The sequence below is a fragment of the Podarcis vaucheri genome (assembly GCF_965113315.1).
Source record: "Podarcis vaucheri genome assembly, chromosome: 3".
In the NCBI taxonomy this organism is placed as follows: domain Eukaryota; kingdom Metazoa; phylum Chordata; class Lepidosauria; order Squamata; family Lacertidae; genus Podarcis; species Podarcis vaucheri.
The window spans coordinates 13,540,088-13,558,321 of record NC_138761.1 but is presented as its reverse complement, the minus strand read 5'-3'; the positions used below and the strand labels follow the sequence as shown (position 1 = coordinate 13,558,321).

The window sequence follows — 18,234 nt, the reverse complement described above, 5'->3', positions numbered from 1 at the left end:
TGGAGCAATCCAATAAACATTATACAACTAGGCTTCTGAAAAATATTTAATAAAAACTCCCACGCAAACTTAATCATCATAAGATAGGAGGACAGGTCAGAACTATATCTGGTCGATGAACAGAAAGCGGAGGGAGAGAGTAAATCGACAGATCTCACAAGAGAGGTAAGCAAGCATTGGTGGTCTGTACTGAGTCATACACCATTTGACATTGATAAGTGATTTGGAGTCAGAGGTGAGCAGTGACATAAGCAAATTTACAGGCGAAGCCAACTTATTTGTCACAGTGAAAATGCAGGTACTCTATAAATAGCACCAAGGATCTTTCAAAACTGGGAGAAAGGGGGAAGAAAACTGCAAACAAGGTTCAATATAAATAAGCAAAAATCCTAGACTAAATCATTCTGAGGACATGGAAATGGTTTCAAAATATGCATAGTCTGGGGGGCGGGGGCAGGGGGAGATTCTTCCAGGTGGCTCAACTAGGACCAGAGATAACCAGGTCCAAATCCCCACCCAGCAATGAAGTTCTGGGTGACCTCAGGCCAGTACTTACCACACAAGGTTGATACAATGATAAAACGGAGGAGAACACGTATTCTGCCCTAAGCTCCCAGGGAAAAACTGGAGTCACTCAGCGAAATGGAATGTCCAAAGATTTTCAATTGTTTTTTATATACCTTATTACTGCCAAAAGATGTGATGATAGCCAACTGGCTATTGTTGTTGTTGTTTACTTGTGTCCGACTCTTCGTGACCCCATGACCAGAGCATGTGACTCCATGGACCAGAGCACGCCAGGCACTCCTGTCTTCCACTGGCTATTACATGGGGCAAATTCATGGAGAAAATGGAACCACCATGTCCAGAGGCAGTATGCCTTAGAATGCTAGTTGGTGGGGGGGACAAAAACTGTGGGAGGGCTCCTGCCATTATGACTTGCCCTGTTTGTGGGCTTCCTTGAAGCACCTGCCTGACCACTGTGAAAAACAGGACACTGGACGAGATGGAACCCCAGTGACACTTTTCTACCAAGGATGCTTTAAATATATAACTTACTTTGATATATTTCCCAGAACTGAACCTGCACCTTTGGAAATTACTAATCCCATGTATGTCAAACAAATGTGTAAATATTTCATGTTTAGTTAATGAGTTCTAGGAAACATGCTGCTGGTTTCCCAGTACTGTAGGGGGGACGACTTGCTTTAGATAAATAAAAAAAGGAATGGCTCCGGAAAAAGGTTGATGGAACACTTTTTGGTTGTTAACGTGAACAGAGATTTTACAAACTACAGAACCTTCTCTAACAATGTCAAATGTTTTTATTTTAAGGCTGGAATCCTAAACATACTTAAAAAGGTAAAGGTACCCCTGCTCATACGGGCCAGTCTTGCCAGACTCTAGGGTTGTGCGCTCATCTCACTCTATAGGCCGGGAGCCAGCACTGTCCGTAGACACTTCCGGGTCACGTGGCCAGCGTGACAAGCTGCATCTGGCGAGCCAGCGCAGCACACAGAACGCCGTTTACCTTCCCACTGGTAAGCGGTCCCTATTTATCTACTTGCACTTGGGGGTGCTTTCGAACTGCTAGGTTGGCAGGCGCTGGGACCGAACGACGGGAGCGACCCCGCCACGGGGATTCGAACCGCCGGCCATGTGATTGGCAAGTCCTAGGCGCTGAGGTTTTACCCACAGCGCCACCCGCGTACCTAAAACATACTTACCAGGAAATAAAACCCATCAAACCAATGCACAGAAATGCACTGCAAGTCTTAACCCAAAAATTATTTTAAAAATTCAACCAACTCTCTTCATCATTCTCTCTCCTTTAGCATTCCACCAAGCTTTGTGGAAAGTTAAATTCATGCATTTCTAAGCTTTGTGCAAATTATGCCTAATAATTAAAGCACTACATTCACCATAACTTTTAAATTTACTAGTCAACAGAAATTAGCAGATAGCCGTATTTTCAGCCACTTCACACAGAATGTATTTTCTCACAAGTAGGCTTAAATACAGTGCGACATTCCCATAAACTGTGGTGTAATGTTAACATTGGGGTTTTTTCCAGTTTTAAAAAAGTTGCATGTATGTGACAAGTGTTACAACTGAACAGGCCATGCAAGAAGATAATGCTTCGGCCAGAACTAAATAAACAAAAAAAAATTGTCCTTACCACCTATGTAAAACATTAAGCACAAATGTTTTAGGTGAAGACAAGCCTGGTCGACATGAACTGAACATAAAGAAGAAAGGTTTAAAAACAAACAATGAAAAAGGAAATTGTAGAATTGTAAACAAAATGACTCAGAAAACAGCACACACAAACCAAATGATTCCAGTCCTATTTCTTTCATTTTCTATTTATCCTTCTCAATTTACCAGAAGGGGCAACAATGAAATAAGATATTTTAAACAATGTTGCCAAAACACCATGAGAGAAAAAGTCGCACTGCACAATTTTAAATTCTAGTCTAGTCAATCTTAAATTTTTGCAATGGGGCTTACTTTTCTTCCCCTCAGTTCTCTTTTCCAATTTACAGACTTCTTTTACCTAAAATGTTTTGAAAATGCCCTGCCCTGTGCATTTACATCAGATGCAATATAGCTTGGCCACAGCTCACAGAACTATGAGTCAAACTCATGCTTGATAATAAAGCACCTTCCTCTAGTAGTGCCTATGCGCGTGCACACTAGAAAGAAATTAACAGTACGTACATGGGGATCTGTTCCTCAAAGATTAGACGTCAAACTGGGCACACCAAAGATCACAAGAGTACCTCAACTAGCTTTCCAGATTGAGGTGTGAGATTAAATTTGGGGGAGGTGACGTAGCTCAAAAGTTATAGTTCATGCTTCACAGTAAGAAGTTCAAGATTCAACCACTGGTATCCCTATTTAAAATAGAGTTGGATGACCTGTGGCCTTCCAGGTGTCATTAATTCCAACTCCCATCAGCTACAGCCAGCATGGCCAAAAGTCAAGGATTATGGGATATATAGTCCATCAAAATCTGGAGGGTCACATTTTAGGCACCCCTGGTTTAAAAGACCTCAAGAAGCAAGTTGGGAATGTTAAGTCACTTAAAACACTGACCTTATGATAGCTAGAGATTCTAGTTATCAAACGGGGGGGCTTCTTTGAGTGAACAATCATACTCTTAACCACTATTGTTCCAGCTTTATAATCTAAAACTGAGAATTTTCTTAATATGAACAGATATAAGATGCTTTCTATGTTAAGTCAGATCAATCGACCACCTAGCAGCAACTCTCCAGAGCCTGAGGTCGGGGTCTTTGAGAATCTTGTCATCCTTGATGCTTTTAACTAGAGATGCAATGGATTGAAACTTGGCCAGTACACATGCAAAGTACAACTAAGCCATGGCTTGTCTGTAAAGCAGTGCCACCTTTCAGAAGTGGGTGACACTGTGTCATTTTCTGTTTGTAAATGGCCAGTTTTCACTCACAGCTTACAGATATCAAACAGTATTTTCTAAAACCTTAGACTAATCAGATTATTCATCTCATGAAATGTAATTATGCCACTTGTTTGTAAACCAGAAAAGGCACATGAGTAATAGAAGACATTGTGAGCACCCACAGTAAAACAAAAACCAGAGTCTAAATCTTGTTATCTTTAGTTCAGATGACTGAAGAAAATATATATGATAAACTGCACAATTAGAGCTGAGAAAAACCAGCAAGTAGAAATTAATATTTGCTGGTTGGGCTATTTTAAGTTTTTAGGCTTTACACATTGAGTTTCTGCAAGATGTCCCTACACAAGTTATTCCTACAATCAAATTCTGACTTTTTGTCTGTTATCCTTGAGGATCAACAAAGCATCATCCCGTTAGTATCTTATAAATATGTTTAAAATAGAAAGGTAAACCTGTTCTATCTCACATTTTTAAAAACTAAAACAAAAATCTTACTTTGGAAACCAATTTAATCCAAGATGTTCAGTCTTAGAGTACAATATCCGTTCCAGCATTTCGTACAGTGGCCTCCATGGCAATTCTAAGTCATCCCTTGAAAGAAGTTCTTTTTTCCTAAATTAAAAAAGCAGTTTAAGATTAATGATTAATTACAACTGGATGTAACTTTCATACCCCAAAACAGCACAACAGAAAGTCTGGCTGCAACTTTGCTTTAGTCATCACCCCTTTCACACAGCTTCCTAGTAATCCGTAACATGGCAAGAAAATTATCTCATGACATTCTCTAGACAAAGTTGACGCAATCGTTTAAGATGTAGATGCAACTACACATTACATAGCACTAACCAGGTTTCTCTCTTAATAGGAATTTGAAACGAAGTTAACAAACTCTGTCTGAAGGGAAACTATTGTTTGTTTGTGCTGATAGAATGCTTAACCATAGTTTACAAGTGGCAGGGAAGGGAATTTACATGTCAGAAGGGAAGGCACATGTACAGACCACTCTTAACCTTAGCTGAGATTATTGCCAGTTTGGTTTGGAGGAGGTCACAAATACGCTTGCCAGAAGTGAGCCCCTCTTTTAAAGTGCTGAGTAAAAAAGTAAGAAATGGCGTTGGACCTTGTGTTGGGCCTTGTCAGGGGATGGTTAGCTGCTTGTGCTTAAAATTGTGCCCCTTCAGAGTTTGTGCGACCCCACAAACCTCTGTGTGTGACAGAGCTCCTCAGACATGTCTGCTCTAGTCACTAGTAGAGTCTGACAGTGGCTGTCTGCGGAAGCGCTTCCAGCAAAGAAGTTCCTTAACGGAAACGCGTCTCCTGGACTCACGACGTGGCCGCTTCCGGCGAAGCATGGGTCTCCCTGCAGTTGCTTCTGACACCTCCCCGCTATTTTCGCTCGAAGTGTCTCTCACCCCTTTCTCTCCCCTGCTGCTTCCTGCCTGGGCTGCTGCGTCTCTCTCAGCATTACTGAGATCCTCCTCCAGAGACCCCGCGCTCCCCCTGCTGGTCCCTGCTTTGGCTGTTGACTCTCTCCCAGTCTCTGGAAGCCTTACCACTTCCCTTTCCTCCGATGTCAGTTCCCTGACAGGCCTCAAATGCACTTTGAAGCAGCAAGACTGAGCGACTTCCGGAATCAGCCGCCCTCCTTCTGCCAGACATGGGGAAAGGGCAGGGAACACCTACTCCTGCTGTCATGATGGATTTTTGACACTTCTGAGTACCTTCAAAATCCAGCATGATGAAAGACACAAGCCCCCAACAAAAGCCAATCCAAATTTTGGGCCCGTTTAACTAAAAAGGCTTGTATCCAGCCTCAAAGTCGGCTATTTTCCCACCCAAATTACTCTTCCACAGGACATAAGATACTTCCGTTACACAGGAGCAACGAAATGGTAACTTACTTCAGCAGGTTTATCAAAAGACGTGCAAAACCTTGCATCATGCTGATCTCCAACTTTGGAATAGTTACTAGCTCATACAAGAGCTTGATAAAAAGGACGTGGTCTTCTTTGCTAAACTTTCTCCCATAGAGCCGGAGATACCTTTAAGAAGAAGAATAAATACATAATGTGGAAAACATTTATTTATTTATTTAAATATGCCACCCTTCAACAAGCAAGCTCTCTTGGAAGATAAAAATATAAATATCAAGACAACATGTACACATAGCACAGCAGAAAAACACAACAAAAGCCAATGTTTTCAAAACATACTGAAAGGCTTGGGCAAGTAAAAAGGTGCAGAGACACTGGATTTAATAATAAATGAGCCTCCTTGAGATAGGCATTCCAAATGCTGTGTGCCACCACTGAAAAGGCTCAGCAACTTCTGGTACCGTCAACTATGGCATCCTGCTGGAGCAACAGTCTGAGTTGGGGGGGTGGCACTGCCTAGCGGTGGCTGGGTGGTCATTTCCAGAGGGTAATGCATGGGAAGTGCACTTTGGCCCTGTGGAGCCTTCAATGTGGGGTTCCTCAGGGTTCGATTTTATCCCCTATACTGTTTAACCTCCACAGGAAACCACTGAGTATGCTCATCCAGAGTTTTGGCATATGCTGTAAGCAATATGCTGATGGCACACAGCTCTACTTCTCCTTTACACCTGCAGGTGTAGCAGGAGATATGCTGGACTGTTGTCCTTCCTCGGTAATGGACTGGATGAGAGCCAACAAACTGAAGCTCAATCCAGATAAGCACTGAAAGTGGGCAGTTCCCTGGACTGGATGGATTGGAGCCTGCCTACTCTTGATGGGGTTACACTCCCTCTGAAGGAGTAGGCAATGTAGCTTGTGGGTACTCCTGGATCCTTTCCTTGCGTTTATGGTAGATGGGGGTTATTGGTTTGTTTTTGTGTTATTATTTATTTTGTGCTCTCATTTTGTAATTCCATATTGTGAACTGCCCTGACGGGTGATATACAAATTAAATAAATAAATGATAATGATAATAAAGAAGAAGAAGAAGAGTTTGGATTTGATATCCTGCTTTATCACTACCCGAAGGAGTCCCAAAGCGGCTAACAATCTCCTTTTACCTTCCTCCCCCACAACAAACACTCTGTGAGGTGAGTGGGGCTGAGAGACTTCAGAGAAGTGTGACTAGCCCAAGGTCACCCAGCAGCTGCATGCGGAGGAGCAGAGACACGAACCCAGTTCACCAGATTACGAGTCTACCGCTCCTAACCACTACACCACACTGGATATGGATAAAGCCATATCCACCTGCCCTACACCTGCCATAATGTAAAATATCAGATGATGGGTAGCTTGGACAAAAGGGGCTTTCCAGAGATTCTGCACGAGGCACTTTGCAAACCCTGCAATGAGTTCATGACCACAGGGCTTGCGAACGCCATTGCAGGGCACTTCCAAAGCACACAATAATAAGCAATTCTAAAGGAAGCCATTCATAGCCGCCTTTTCTTCAGAAGGAAGAATACTCCAGTTTTAGGAACATTTCCCCCTCTGCAACAACTGCAAAGGGACTCCCCCTAACTGATGGATCATTGATTTAAAGGGAGCATCTTTGACAGCACACTCCTAGCACCAATCCACTGGTTGGTGCTGAAAGGGCATCTTCAAAGGAGGTTGCTCAATGATCAGTAGTTATGGCAACCAATTTTGAGAGCTGTCAATCACCTGCCATCACTATGACATCATAGTAACAGGTGGGTGGTTCCATATGTACTTTTTATGTTAAAATATTTAGCTACTTGCTTTGATTGCTTAATCCATTCAATTGTAACTATTCAAGCTTTTTAACGTAAATTGTAACTTTGCTTTATTTTTAACTTTGTTCACACAGTACCAGGGAAATTCCCAGAGCTCAGAAAATAATACTCCCAATATGATATCATAATTAAGAAACTTATTTAAGGATATTGTAAATATGGTAATTTACCTTAGGTATGAGAACCGTTATTTTAAAGCCATCATTGATGGCTTTTCATTCTCTAACCTATCTTTTTATTTTCAGCAAATCTGTGAAGCTGCCAGTGCTCTAAACCTCTTAGGTTTGCAAATTACAATCGTGATTTGTGAGACAACAGTGGCTGACTCTGCTGTTTTCCTGGACAGCCAGCATTCTTCAGCCATAATTTTAAACATCAGCTATTTTAAATTTGGGGAGACTGGAGAGATGCACATAGCTTGGTAGCAGCATCACCAGTGCTGAATATATTTTCATAAGGTTTCGACTGAGAATCCTCTTTGTCCAACATTCATATTCTGTACTCATGAAAGGGTGTTGGGAATTCAACACATAATAGAAGGAAAAGGTTGAAATGTAAGTGCTATTGGAGCAGCATGTGTTCAAAGGCTTACATATGTTTATAATTCTCGGCCTTGGTCCTGTATACCTGAAGGAGCGTCTCCACCCCCCATCATTCAACCCAGACACTGAGGTCCAGCTCCGAGGGCCTTCTGGCAGTTCCCTTGCTGTGAGAAGTGAGGTTACAGGGAACCAGGCAGAGGGCCTTCTCGGTGGTGGTGCCTGCCCTGTGGAACGCCCTCCCAGCATATGTCAAGGCAATAAACAACTATTTTACTTTTAAAAGACAACTGAAAGCAGCCCTGTTTAGGGAAGTTTTTAATGTCTGATGCTGTATTGTTTTTAATATTCAGTTGGAAGCTGCCCAGAGTGGCTGGGGAAACCCAGCCAGATGGGCGGGGTATTATTAATAATAATAATAATAATAATAATAATAATAATAATAATATCATCCTATGCAATCATCTACGAACCCCAAATGTGAAGGGTTAGAAGCCCAATTTCTAAAACTGCTAAAGGAGCAGGGTGTCGTTTGCTGTTTCATATGCCTTTTTTCCAACCTTCCTTGGGTGGGATCCTACTGACACATCTTGAGTACAAGAAGTTCCACTTGTGAAATGGAACTCCCCCCCCCCCATTTTTTCTAAGTTTCCTAAACCCTAAAGCAGATTTGGAGAGGGTGTGGGGCACAACACCTGGAAGCAGGTGTAGAAGTTCTATTGCACATGTGTAAATCCTTGCACTGGTGGGATGTGTTAGTTGGATACCGCCCATTATCTCCAACAAGTGCTCACTCAATTTTGTTTTATATTACAGGCAATACTTTCATAACATCATTTTGGCTCAGCGTACTGTTGCTCAGTATTAAACAGAAGGTGCAGATTAGCAGCAGCCCTCTAGCTACTATTTCCCCTGAGCACTTCAGTGCTGAATAAGCCATGTGCCCTTGCACTAGGGTGTGGAACAGAAGTGTCAGTGTTCAGGTATGCCATCAAATTGCTGTTCCCTCAAGGCAGAGTTATTTCCTGCTCTTTATCATGACACACCAAATGGTGAACTGGAGGAGCAAGTTTGAAGAGTTTCCAGATGCAAGTTCAACATTCATGAAGCATAGTGCGTGTCACTTTCAATTTCCCAGCCATGATTTGCCCTTTTAATTTTGAAGCACGCCCTCTCAAATTATTGTTCTTAACTTATTCACCCTCTGGACCAGGAGTTCTGGGTTGGCTGTCATGCAGTGGCTAATTAATTTCAAAAGCCATCTACAAGCAATTACGTCACACTTTTTTTCAAGAGTGACCTGCTACTTCCTCTGTCAGCTTCCTGGATTGGAAAGAAGAGGGAGAGAGAAGGGTGACCCCATCCGCTGCTGCCTTTGGCCCCACCCACTGGTGCAAGCAACTTCTGACAGATTGCCCACAAGGAAATCTGGCCATGGACAGAAAAAAGCTTGCTCTCCCATGTTCTTCCTGTAGAATTGCCAACTCAGATTGCATCTGTGTATGGCACAGAGTCAGTCAAATAGCATGGTATACCACTGAAGCAATGCATTGACATGTAATGCTAGCTATATATTACTAGCTATTTATAAGCAGGGTTGCTAATTTTTGTTGATTTTCTTGTTTTATCTTTTGGTAAACCATTTGGAGGTTTTTTTACAATCAAGTGTTGTATACATTTTATGAAATAATTAAACAGAAACATTGTAAATTATTTAAACTAGACATTATAAAAAATAAATCTAATAAATAAATCTGAAGAAAGAGTCTGATCTATGAAAACTATGCTGTATTACAATTTTATTAAGTCACAGATTTTAAACAACTGTTTCAGATTTTAAACAACTGTTAGGTAGTATACCTGCCAGGACTCCGATCATCGTGACAGAGTTTGTAAACGTTAAATTACAAGCATCTTGCAATGGACTGTGAAAAACAGAGCGCTTAGGAGAATATTATGAAAATGATATATAGGTGGTACATGACCCCAGTCAAGCTTGCAAAAATATATCACCTGTCTGATAATAAATGTTGGAAATGTAGGGAGGCTGAAGGGACATTCTTTCACCTCTGGTGGACTTGTCCAAAAGTGAAGGCCTTCTGGGAAATGATCTATAATGAGCTAAAAAAGGTATTTAAATATACTTTTACCAAGAAACCGGAGGCCTTCCTTCTGGGCATTGTCGGCCAGAAAGTGTTAAAGAAGGACAGAACCTTCTTCATGTATGCAACTACAGCAGCAAGAATACTCATCGCAAAATACTGGAAGACACAAGATTTGCCCACACTGGAAGAATGGCAGACGCAATTGATGGACTACATGGAAATGGCTGAAATGACTGGCAGAATCCGAGATTTGGGAGAAGAAACAATGGAAGAGGACTGGAAAAAAATTAAGGACTATTTACAAAAACAATATAAGTTGTATGAATGTTAAGAATTTGCATGATTTGAAACTTTAGCTCCAGCAATCAGAGTTTGTGAAATGGGAAACCAAGTTATAAGCAAGAAAAGGTCGAAATTTAAAGTAATATTATGCTTAACTTAAGGTATAAGTAAATGATAAAAAAGCACTTTAAATTCAGAAATACAATATTTGAAAAGTACAAAATAAGGTACGAAACAAGGTAATAATTTGCTGATATTTTTATTATAAAGAACGCAGGGTTAGGAGGATGTGAGGAAGTCCAATTGGTTATATATATAAAAAAAAGAGATGTTTTGAATGGTTGGGTTTTTTCTCCTTTTTTTTCTTTCTTCTTTTATTTCTTCTGTATATTTCTGTGTATATTTCTAACTTTGTATTTGAAAACTTAATAAAATATTTTACAAAAAAAGAAAAGAAAAACAGAGCGCTTAAAACATCTGGATCCAGCCACTACTGCAGGCTTCCTCAAACTCGGACCTCCATATGTTTTTTTTGGCCTACAACTCCCATGATCCCTAACTAGCAGGACCAGTGGTCAGGAATGATGGGAATTGTAGTCTCAAAACATCTGAAAGGCCGAGTTTGATGAAGCCTGCACTACTGGATGCAGGATACTGAGATGGGTACAAGTCTAATTCCCCAAACATAACATACCAAGCCATACTGCTTGATCATTCCATTACTTCATACTAACATCATCCATAAAAACAGAATGACAAGTCATATACTATCATAATACACTGCAAAGGGTTAAAACTAGCAGGTTCTGATGTCTTCCAAAATCACATGGCTTTTCAGAACCCTGATTATTTTGTAGGCAACATGTTTTGACAGCATTACCACATAACTCCTACTAGAATGAAAACAGGCCTCACTGTAAACAACACTGAGGTAGCAGCAGATGGTTAAAGGAAAAACAGTGTCACACTATGTCTACTCAAGTTCAAGATGTCTTGTAAGGCAATCATGTGAGTCATGTTATATCTACTGAAGTAATCCTATCTAAGAATCTTTCCTAGTAAACAAAGTCACTTCCAATGATGCAAAAGGCAGATTGATATTCTGCCAAACAACCCGCCCCCGTCCCCCAAAAGTTTCTTTTTACTAATGTACATTGCCAGTTTCCCAAGTTCCATTACACTCTGGTGTGACTAAGAAACAGATCTGGAACACCAATATGTCAAGTGCGAGGGCTTGGAGGACTACTGTTCCCGCACTGACTCTCTTCGCCAGCCAAGCTGAACCGAGCTAAGAGCCAAATCCAGCTGAGCCTGGGGAAGAAAGGAGCCACAGCCATGCCCTTCAGAGGCTTCGACAACTATCCTGCCTCTAACCAGATTTTCAACCAGCCGCTGGAACATCATACACAACAGCAATGCCCTACGGACTGCTGTCTCCAGGCATATGGGGAACATTGGAAGCACAGTATCTTTCATTCCTCTGATGCAGTTTTGCTGCATAATCTGTAACAGTGATGAAATGTCTAATGGTATTCCTGGTCCCTAACAAATCACGTGACCTGCACATGAAACTGGGAAGACTAGACTCATCAGTCTCTGGTGGCACTTGGACCAAAGCAAATTAAGCTGCCAGCAAAAGCGAATAAAGAATAAATACTAAATGGAGTACCAAAATAAGAATTTTGAAGTATGAATTTATATCACAAAGTCCTCATTTACAATACAGTATTTATTATAGGTCACCCTGAGTCTATATGAGAAAAATGGGGTGTAAATTTTCTAACTAAAACTCAGGAGGACACTATGCATGCAGTAGCATGGTTGATTCTTAATTGCTGTATTTAAACAATCACATCTCATCTTAATAAGATAGCATATGAACAAGCTTCATTCCCTTGCACACAGTTGGCTGCTCTTCCCTTCACACACCAGGATGCCTCAGCTTAATTATAAAATCAAAGATCTGTAGAGCTGGAAGGGACCACAAGGGTCATCTAGTCCTTCCAACACAAGAATCTTTTGCCCAACATAGGACTTGAACCCACGACTCTGAAATTAACTCTCATGCTCTACCACCTGAGGTGTCCCAGCAAGATAGTGCTATTAAAAAATATATTAAAACAATTAGAACACCTTTTGGCAATGAATAGCCTAAGAGCAAACAATGCTGTAGCACTGTTATGTTAGTGTGGACTGAGACATAGCCCTTATGGGAGAACACTAAAAGACCTCTGTAAGCTGTTTTTTACCTTCTAAAAACAAGCATAAAACATAAACATGGTTGAAAAATACCACAAATTGGAAACCATTTCCATTGAACAGCTGACCTCAACATGTCTAAACATAAGCAAGTGATTTTAAGGCTCAATGAAAGGCACTAACTTTTTTATTGTATGATTGATTATTGATTAATTTCTATACCACTTAATATATTTAAAATATCTCTAAGCGGTGCACAAAAACCTGAAGAAACAACGATATAAACAAAGTATTACAAAAATTGAGTTGCATATTAAAATGTTCCATTAATACAAATGTTCTAATATATATAAATCAATATCAATTCATTTTACTTCCAACACACCCTCCCTGTCAGCCTCCGGGTTCTCACCCAGGGCTCAAACAAACTCTCAAATTACGGTACCCATAACAGTCTCACAATGAGAAGAGTTCCTGGAAACAGCAGGCATCACCCTAGTCACTTACACAAGACTTGCTTTTTATGGGCAGGCCCAAGGTGGATGGTACATCCTCAGGCTGCCCACAATTGTGTCCCATTCAGCTGCACTCTCCACACCCAGAACCAGGTGTAGCAGGTTTGTTGAGCATGCTATAGGCACAATACCGAAATTCTGCTTGCTGTCAGCACCTGCTCTTTACATTATTTTTGAAAAATACGTAATAGCACAAACAGATTCAAAACAGGCAATCTAGTATACCCTCCGCCCAATTAAACCTTTGCCTTGGTTTTCTCTTTTTGGTAGTGTGAAATGTTAATGAAATGTATCCTCGCAGTCCATTTTATTTTAAGTCACTATTAGAAAGAGATTAGGTCTAGAACTGAAGTGGCAGAAAGTGTTGTGGTACCTTTGTTAGATTGTAGGCCTTTGGGTATGTCCATCATTTTAGTCTTAATTTATTGATTGTATTCCAAGCTGTGGTTTGGGTGCTTAATAGATATACAGTGGTGCCTCGCAAGACGAAAATAATTCGTTCCGCGAGTCTTTTCGTCTTGCGATGTTTTTCGTCTTGTGAAGCACGGTCCGTCGCAACGGCGCCTCTTCAAGCGGCTTTTAAAAAAAAGCGCAAGACGTTTTCATCTTGCGAAGCAAGCCCATAGGGAAATTCGTCTAGCGAAGCAACGCAAAACCGAAAAACCCTTTCGTCTAGCGAGGCATTCGTCTTGCGGGGCACCACTGTATTACTACCTTGACAATTATCTGGTTTGCTACAGCATCAGTTTTTGTAGTCAAGTCTGTTACATTCATCTACTAGAGAAAGCAAGATAAGTATTCCAAAGAATTCATGTCACAATAAACTAGTCACGCCTCCAAGATGCTATAGCAGCAAGGAAAGAAACTGCTACAGACTAACACAGCTTCGCTTTTAATATTTCTCTGTAGGGACAGCACAATGACAAGGCAAAAACATTTTATCAGTGCCCCAGAAGACAAAGAAGTCCTTGAACTAGAAGTTGGTGCTTTTGCCCTTGTCCAGCTCAAAACACACTTTTCTTTTTCCTTTGCTGACACAGCAGTATGAACAAACGTTATGTGAGATGAGTAAGAGATTAAACTCTGCGAGTTACTAGCTAGGCTTTGAACCGTGAAAGTGAAATGCAGTGCTTGTTTTGGAACTAAATGCAAATGCTATTTTGTAATCTAGTTTAAAAAGGCAAGGACAGTTGCAAGTAGCTTATGAAGTCACTGAACAAAACCTATGCACTAGTTTTGGCAACAAAGAGTGATAAACTATTTTTAGGAGTAATGAGCTGCGTATGATTTATTAGCTGCATAAGTAGAAAGCTCAGGGAACGACTACCTTCACTAAAACTAACAAAACCCTCCTCTTCCCAAAGTCCAAGACTCAAGCAGCCTTGAAAGCTGACACTTCCCAAACACAAGCCCACACAGGAGGTTGCACAAACAGAAGGGGTGGCTGCTCATGCCTAAAAAAAGGTCCCCAGAGGCACATGCCCCAGTCAGAAGATGTCCTTCAAAAGCAAAGCTGCAATCTTACAAACACTCAAAGCCCAACCAAACCCCCTGCTGATCATAACACTTACAAAAATAGTGCCAGACAAAGCCTTGGGGAAGCTGGAGTCATGCAGACAGCAGCAGACAATGGTAGACACGTGGCATAGAACTAAGTTGCTGAATGTAAAAGGAGTAGCACAGGCTACTCCTTCATCCAGGGAAGTGCAGAAGCTGGGTGCCACCAGACACTGCCCCAAACAGAGGCCAGCTGCCCATTTGCCTCTGGGGCCAGATTTGAAAGAAACGGCTTTTTGAATTACCCGGGGCCTTAGATGTACGGTTATCTTTGCTCCCAGAAACTGGCATAGGTAAGGAGTTAATGCTGTGTTTATTCATCTCCCATTTTAAAAATATCTACCTTCTGTATTAGAGTGGGGGGGGGGGAGGACAGGACCGGATAAGGTGTGCCTTAAAGCCACAAATTGTCTAAGCAATCAAAGGATGCCCAACAAAGTGGAACGGAGAAGGGAGAATCAAACATCATTTTTCCGATCACTGGCAGATTCTTCAGGCTGCACCGCTCACAGTTACCCTGAGGCACCCAAAAAGTTTGTTGAGGACACATAGGCTGTTTTTTCCTGCATGTGATTTGATGACATAATTGCTTTATGTGTTCTTACCTGCCCTGACACTTCAGACACAAGGCAGGTTAAAAACCTTACACCCTCTCACAATATTTGTGGTCCTGTCACTTAACAGAGCACAACGGGGACAAAACAGAGGAACTACATCTAGGAAGAATGCATACCCCACCAAACCCTACTACAGTACCCTCATTTGGGGTGGAGGAGAGACATCCATATTACCCTGAGTACAACTGACACACTGCTGCCATGCCCTCCCAACAAAGCGAAACACGAACACCAGGGAAACACCGGGCGGCTGTTAGGTTTCCAAGCACCACAGGACTCTTTTGTCTACAATCCAGAACATATTTCTTTTCCACGGGAAGCTTAAATCCCACTGCAATTGCGGGGGGGGGGGGGCTTAACTCCCTAGAAACCCAGCTCAAAACCGCCTGCCTGGTTCCTTCCAGCTATTAATTATAGCAGCTGTTCTTGTGGTTCATTAAGGCATATTTATGACGTTTCCTAAATCTCCAGATTACGAATGGTGGTGGGTGCTCTCCCCTTTCCCCTCCCCACTCCAGGTTGCCTGATGTAGGGTGAGGACGAAGTGCCACCCCTAGGCTGACCCCCCCCCCCGCGCCTCAGGAAGAGAGAAGAAAAAGAGAGAAGAGGGAACCCCACCCACAAGAACAGAGGCTTGCCTTTTTGTAAAAAAAAGGGGGTGCATGGGTGTAGCCAAGGGAGGGGGGACAATCAAGTCAATAAATAAAAATACTTATCTAACTAGGGTTCTCCCCCCCCCCGACAACATAAAGCCTGCCTATGGGTGGGTGTAAATGGGTGTCATTTGTTTCCCCAAACCCTGAAAGGGGGGGGGGTGTTTCTTACACCAAACACCGGCAAAGCCCTCAGAGAAAGAGTTGGAGGAAAGGGCTGGACTGCACTGCAACACCCCCCCACACACTTTCACAGCGTCCTGACCTAGACGATCCTCCCCGCCCCCCCAAAAAGAAACCCCAATAATAAATATTGTGGTTCTGATTTGATAGATAGAAGATATGGCTCAGCAGAAGGGGAGAAACAATAACTCCGGGGTGGGGAAGGAAGGGGAAGTGTCGACCAAATAAAGAGGCGAATGTGTGTTTGGACTGTTGAAAATGTTGAAACTTAATTATGATGGGGGGGGAGGAGAAACAGACCCCCCCCCATTAATCCTCCCCACCCCCAACCCTTCGCCCCACTCACGTGGAGAGCTTCCTGCTCCAGAAGAGGCCTCCGGGCCAGAGCTCCTGGAGCTGCACGGCCCAGCTGAGGTTGAGCTTGATGCGGGAGAGGAGGCGGCCGGCTTCGGCCTCCAGCTTGTCGCCATAGGGCAGCAGCTTGTTGTAAACCAGCTCCTTCTGAGGCGGCGGCGGCGGAGGAGAAAGAAGGAGGGGAGGCGGAGGTGGTGGCGGTGGCCCGGCCGCAGCGCCGCCGGCCCCGGCCATGGCTCCGGCCGGCCGGCCGCCTCGCCCCTTCCTCGCTCCCTTCGCCCTCTCCGACGCCCCCTTTCCCCCCTCAGCCGCCGGCGCTGCCCCCCGAGAGGGCCTCGCCTCCGCGCCTCCGGCCACCGAACCCGCTCGGCTCCCTGGGGCGTCTGTCACACAGCGGCGCCTGGTGACGAAGCGGCGGAGCGAACGAGGCAACCAGCGCCGGCCTCCGCCGCCAGGCACTGATGGCAGGCGGGGAGGGAGGGGGAGGGAGGGAGGCGCCGAGGTCACTTCCGCTGTGGGGAGGGGGAGGAGAGGGAGGGAAGGCGGCGCTGACGGGAGGGAGGGGGGGCTCGGGGAGAAGGAGCGCGCGGGAGGGGAGGGGGGAGGGCGGCCGCTGATTGGATGCGACGCCTGAGGGGGAACCGCGGAGAGGAGGTTGAGCGCGAGGGGCCTTCGCTGAGGGGGCGGGAAGCAGAGCAGGCAAAGGAGGGGACTTTTTAATAATAATAATAATAATAATAATAATAATAATAATAATAATAATAATAATAATAATAATAATAATAATAATAATAATGAATTGTCCTTTTAATCATCATCATTGTTAATAATAATAATCCTTTTTGATGATGATGATAATAATAATAATAATGGGCCTTTTTAATAACAACATTTTAAACCTATCAACAACTATTATTATTACTGTGTTGCTGCTGTTGTTATTATTTTATAATAATATTGTAAACACAACAACTATTATTATTACTTTGTTGTTGTTGTTGTTGTTTTAAACCCCACAGGCTGCCCCACAGCTGCCTCTGTGGGAAAATCTCTTTTCATTTTTTAAAATTTCTACATACACACACTCCGCTTGTTACTTATTACATACTAAATTTCTATCCCGCCCTTCATCCATGCATCGCAGGGCAGTTTACAGCATAAAAGCATAAAAAGTACACATCATAGTAGCAAAAGAAAACAACCGTTCACACGCACATCATCATAATTGTTGTTAATTGTTATTACTAAATTTTTATCCCACCTTCATCCGAGGCTCATGGGATTTTAGAGCATTAAAAAATTTTTACATGCCATAGTAGCAAACAAAAGCAACATCCCTGCCACATATACACTTATTATTATTATTATTATTATTATTATTATTATTATTATTATTATTTATTTTATTACATACTAAATTTCTATGCCAGCCTTCATCCAGGGATCACAGAGCGGTTTACAGCATAAAAATACCGAAATACACACCAGAATAGCAAACAAAAACAACCCTCAACACACTAATGATGATGTTGATGATATACTAATTTTCCATCCCACCTTCATCGGAGGATCACGGGGTGGTTTACAATATAAAAACACCAAAATAGCGAACGAAAACAATAACCCCTACACGCTGACAGAGAGAGAGAGAGAGTTTTATTTTTAAAAATAATAATAATATTTTATTAAGATTTTCACAAAAAATTAACATCCACAAAAAAACCCGAGGACAATAGAAAAGAGAAAAAACAAGCAACTAACATCAAGAAAAAAGAACAACAAAAAAATAAGAAAAATACAAAAGAAGATTTTGCATAAAAAAGAACACTTTTTTACATTAGTACCTTTCAAAACCTTATTCTCTTTGCTTCCACCCGCCTTCCCTTCTTGTATTCTATTTTAAAAGTTAGTTCAGCAAGATCGTTTAATATTCATTCTAGATATTTATCCCTCCCTTTATAAACTTATTTATCCTAATCTCTAGAACCCCTTCATTTCCTTTTCAGAGCCTTCAACATTCATAAATTTTACAATGTTTTTGTAGATAAACTTTAA

General features: G+C 42.2%; 1 protein-coding gene across 2 annotated transcripts in view; it reads right to left on the bottom strand.

The window, feature by feature from the left end:
• Positions 1–16,645, bottom strand: part of PSME4 (proteasome activator subunit 4) — an 87,229-nt gene extending 70,584 nt beyond the window's left edge. The window contains exons 1-4 of one of the 2 annotated variants that reach the window (XM_082217230.1): positions 16,172–16,645; positions 5,347–5,487; positions 3,941–4,057; positions 2,180–2,239 (exon numbers count right to left, since the gene is read on the bottom strand). In XM_082217230.1, the coding sequence (XP_082073356.1) occupies positions 2,180–2,239; positions 3,941–4,057; positions 5,347–5,487; positions 16,172–16,413 (560 nt within the window). In that variant the 5' untranslated portion in view covers positions 16,414–16,645. The remainder of the gene's footprint in view (positions 1–2,179; positions 2,240–3,940; positions 4,058–5,346; positions 5,488–16,171) is intronic. The other variant, XM_082217231.1, reaches the window with a different exon arrangement.
• Between the last annotated feature and the right edge of the window lie 1,589 nt (positions 16,646–18,234).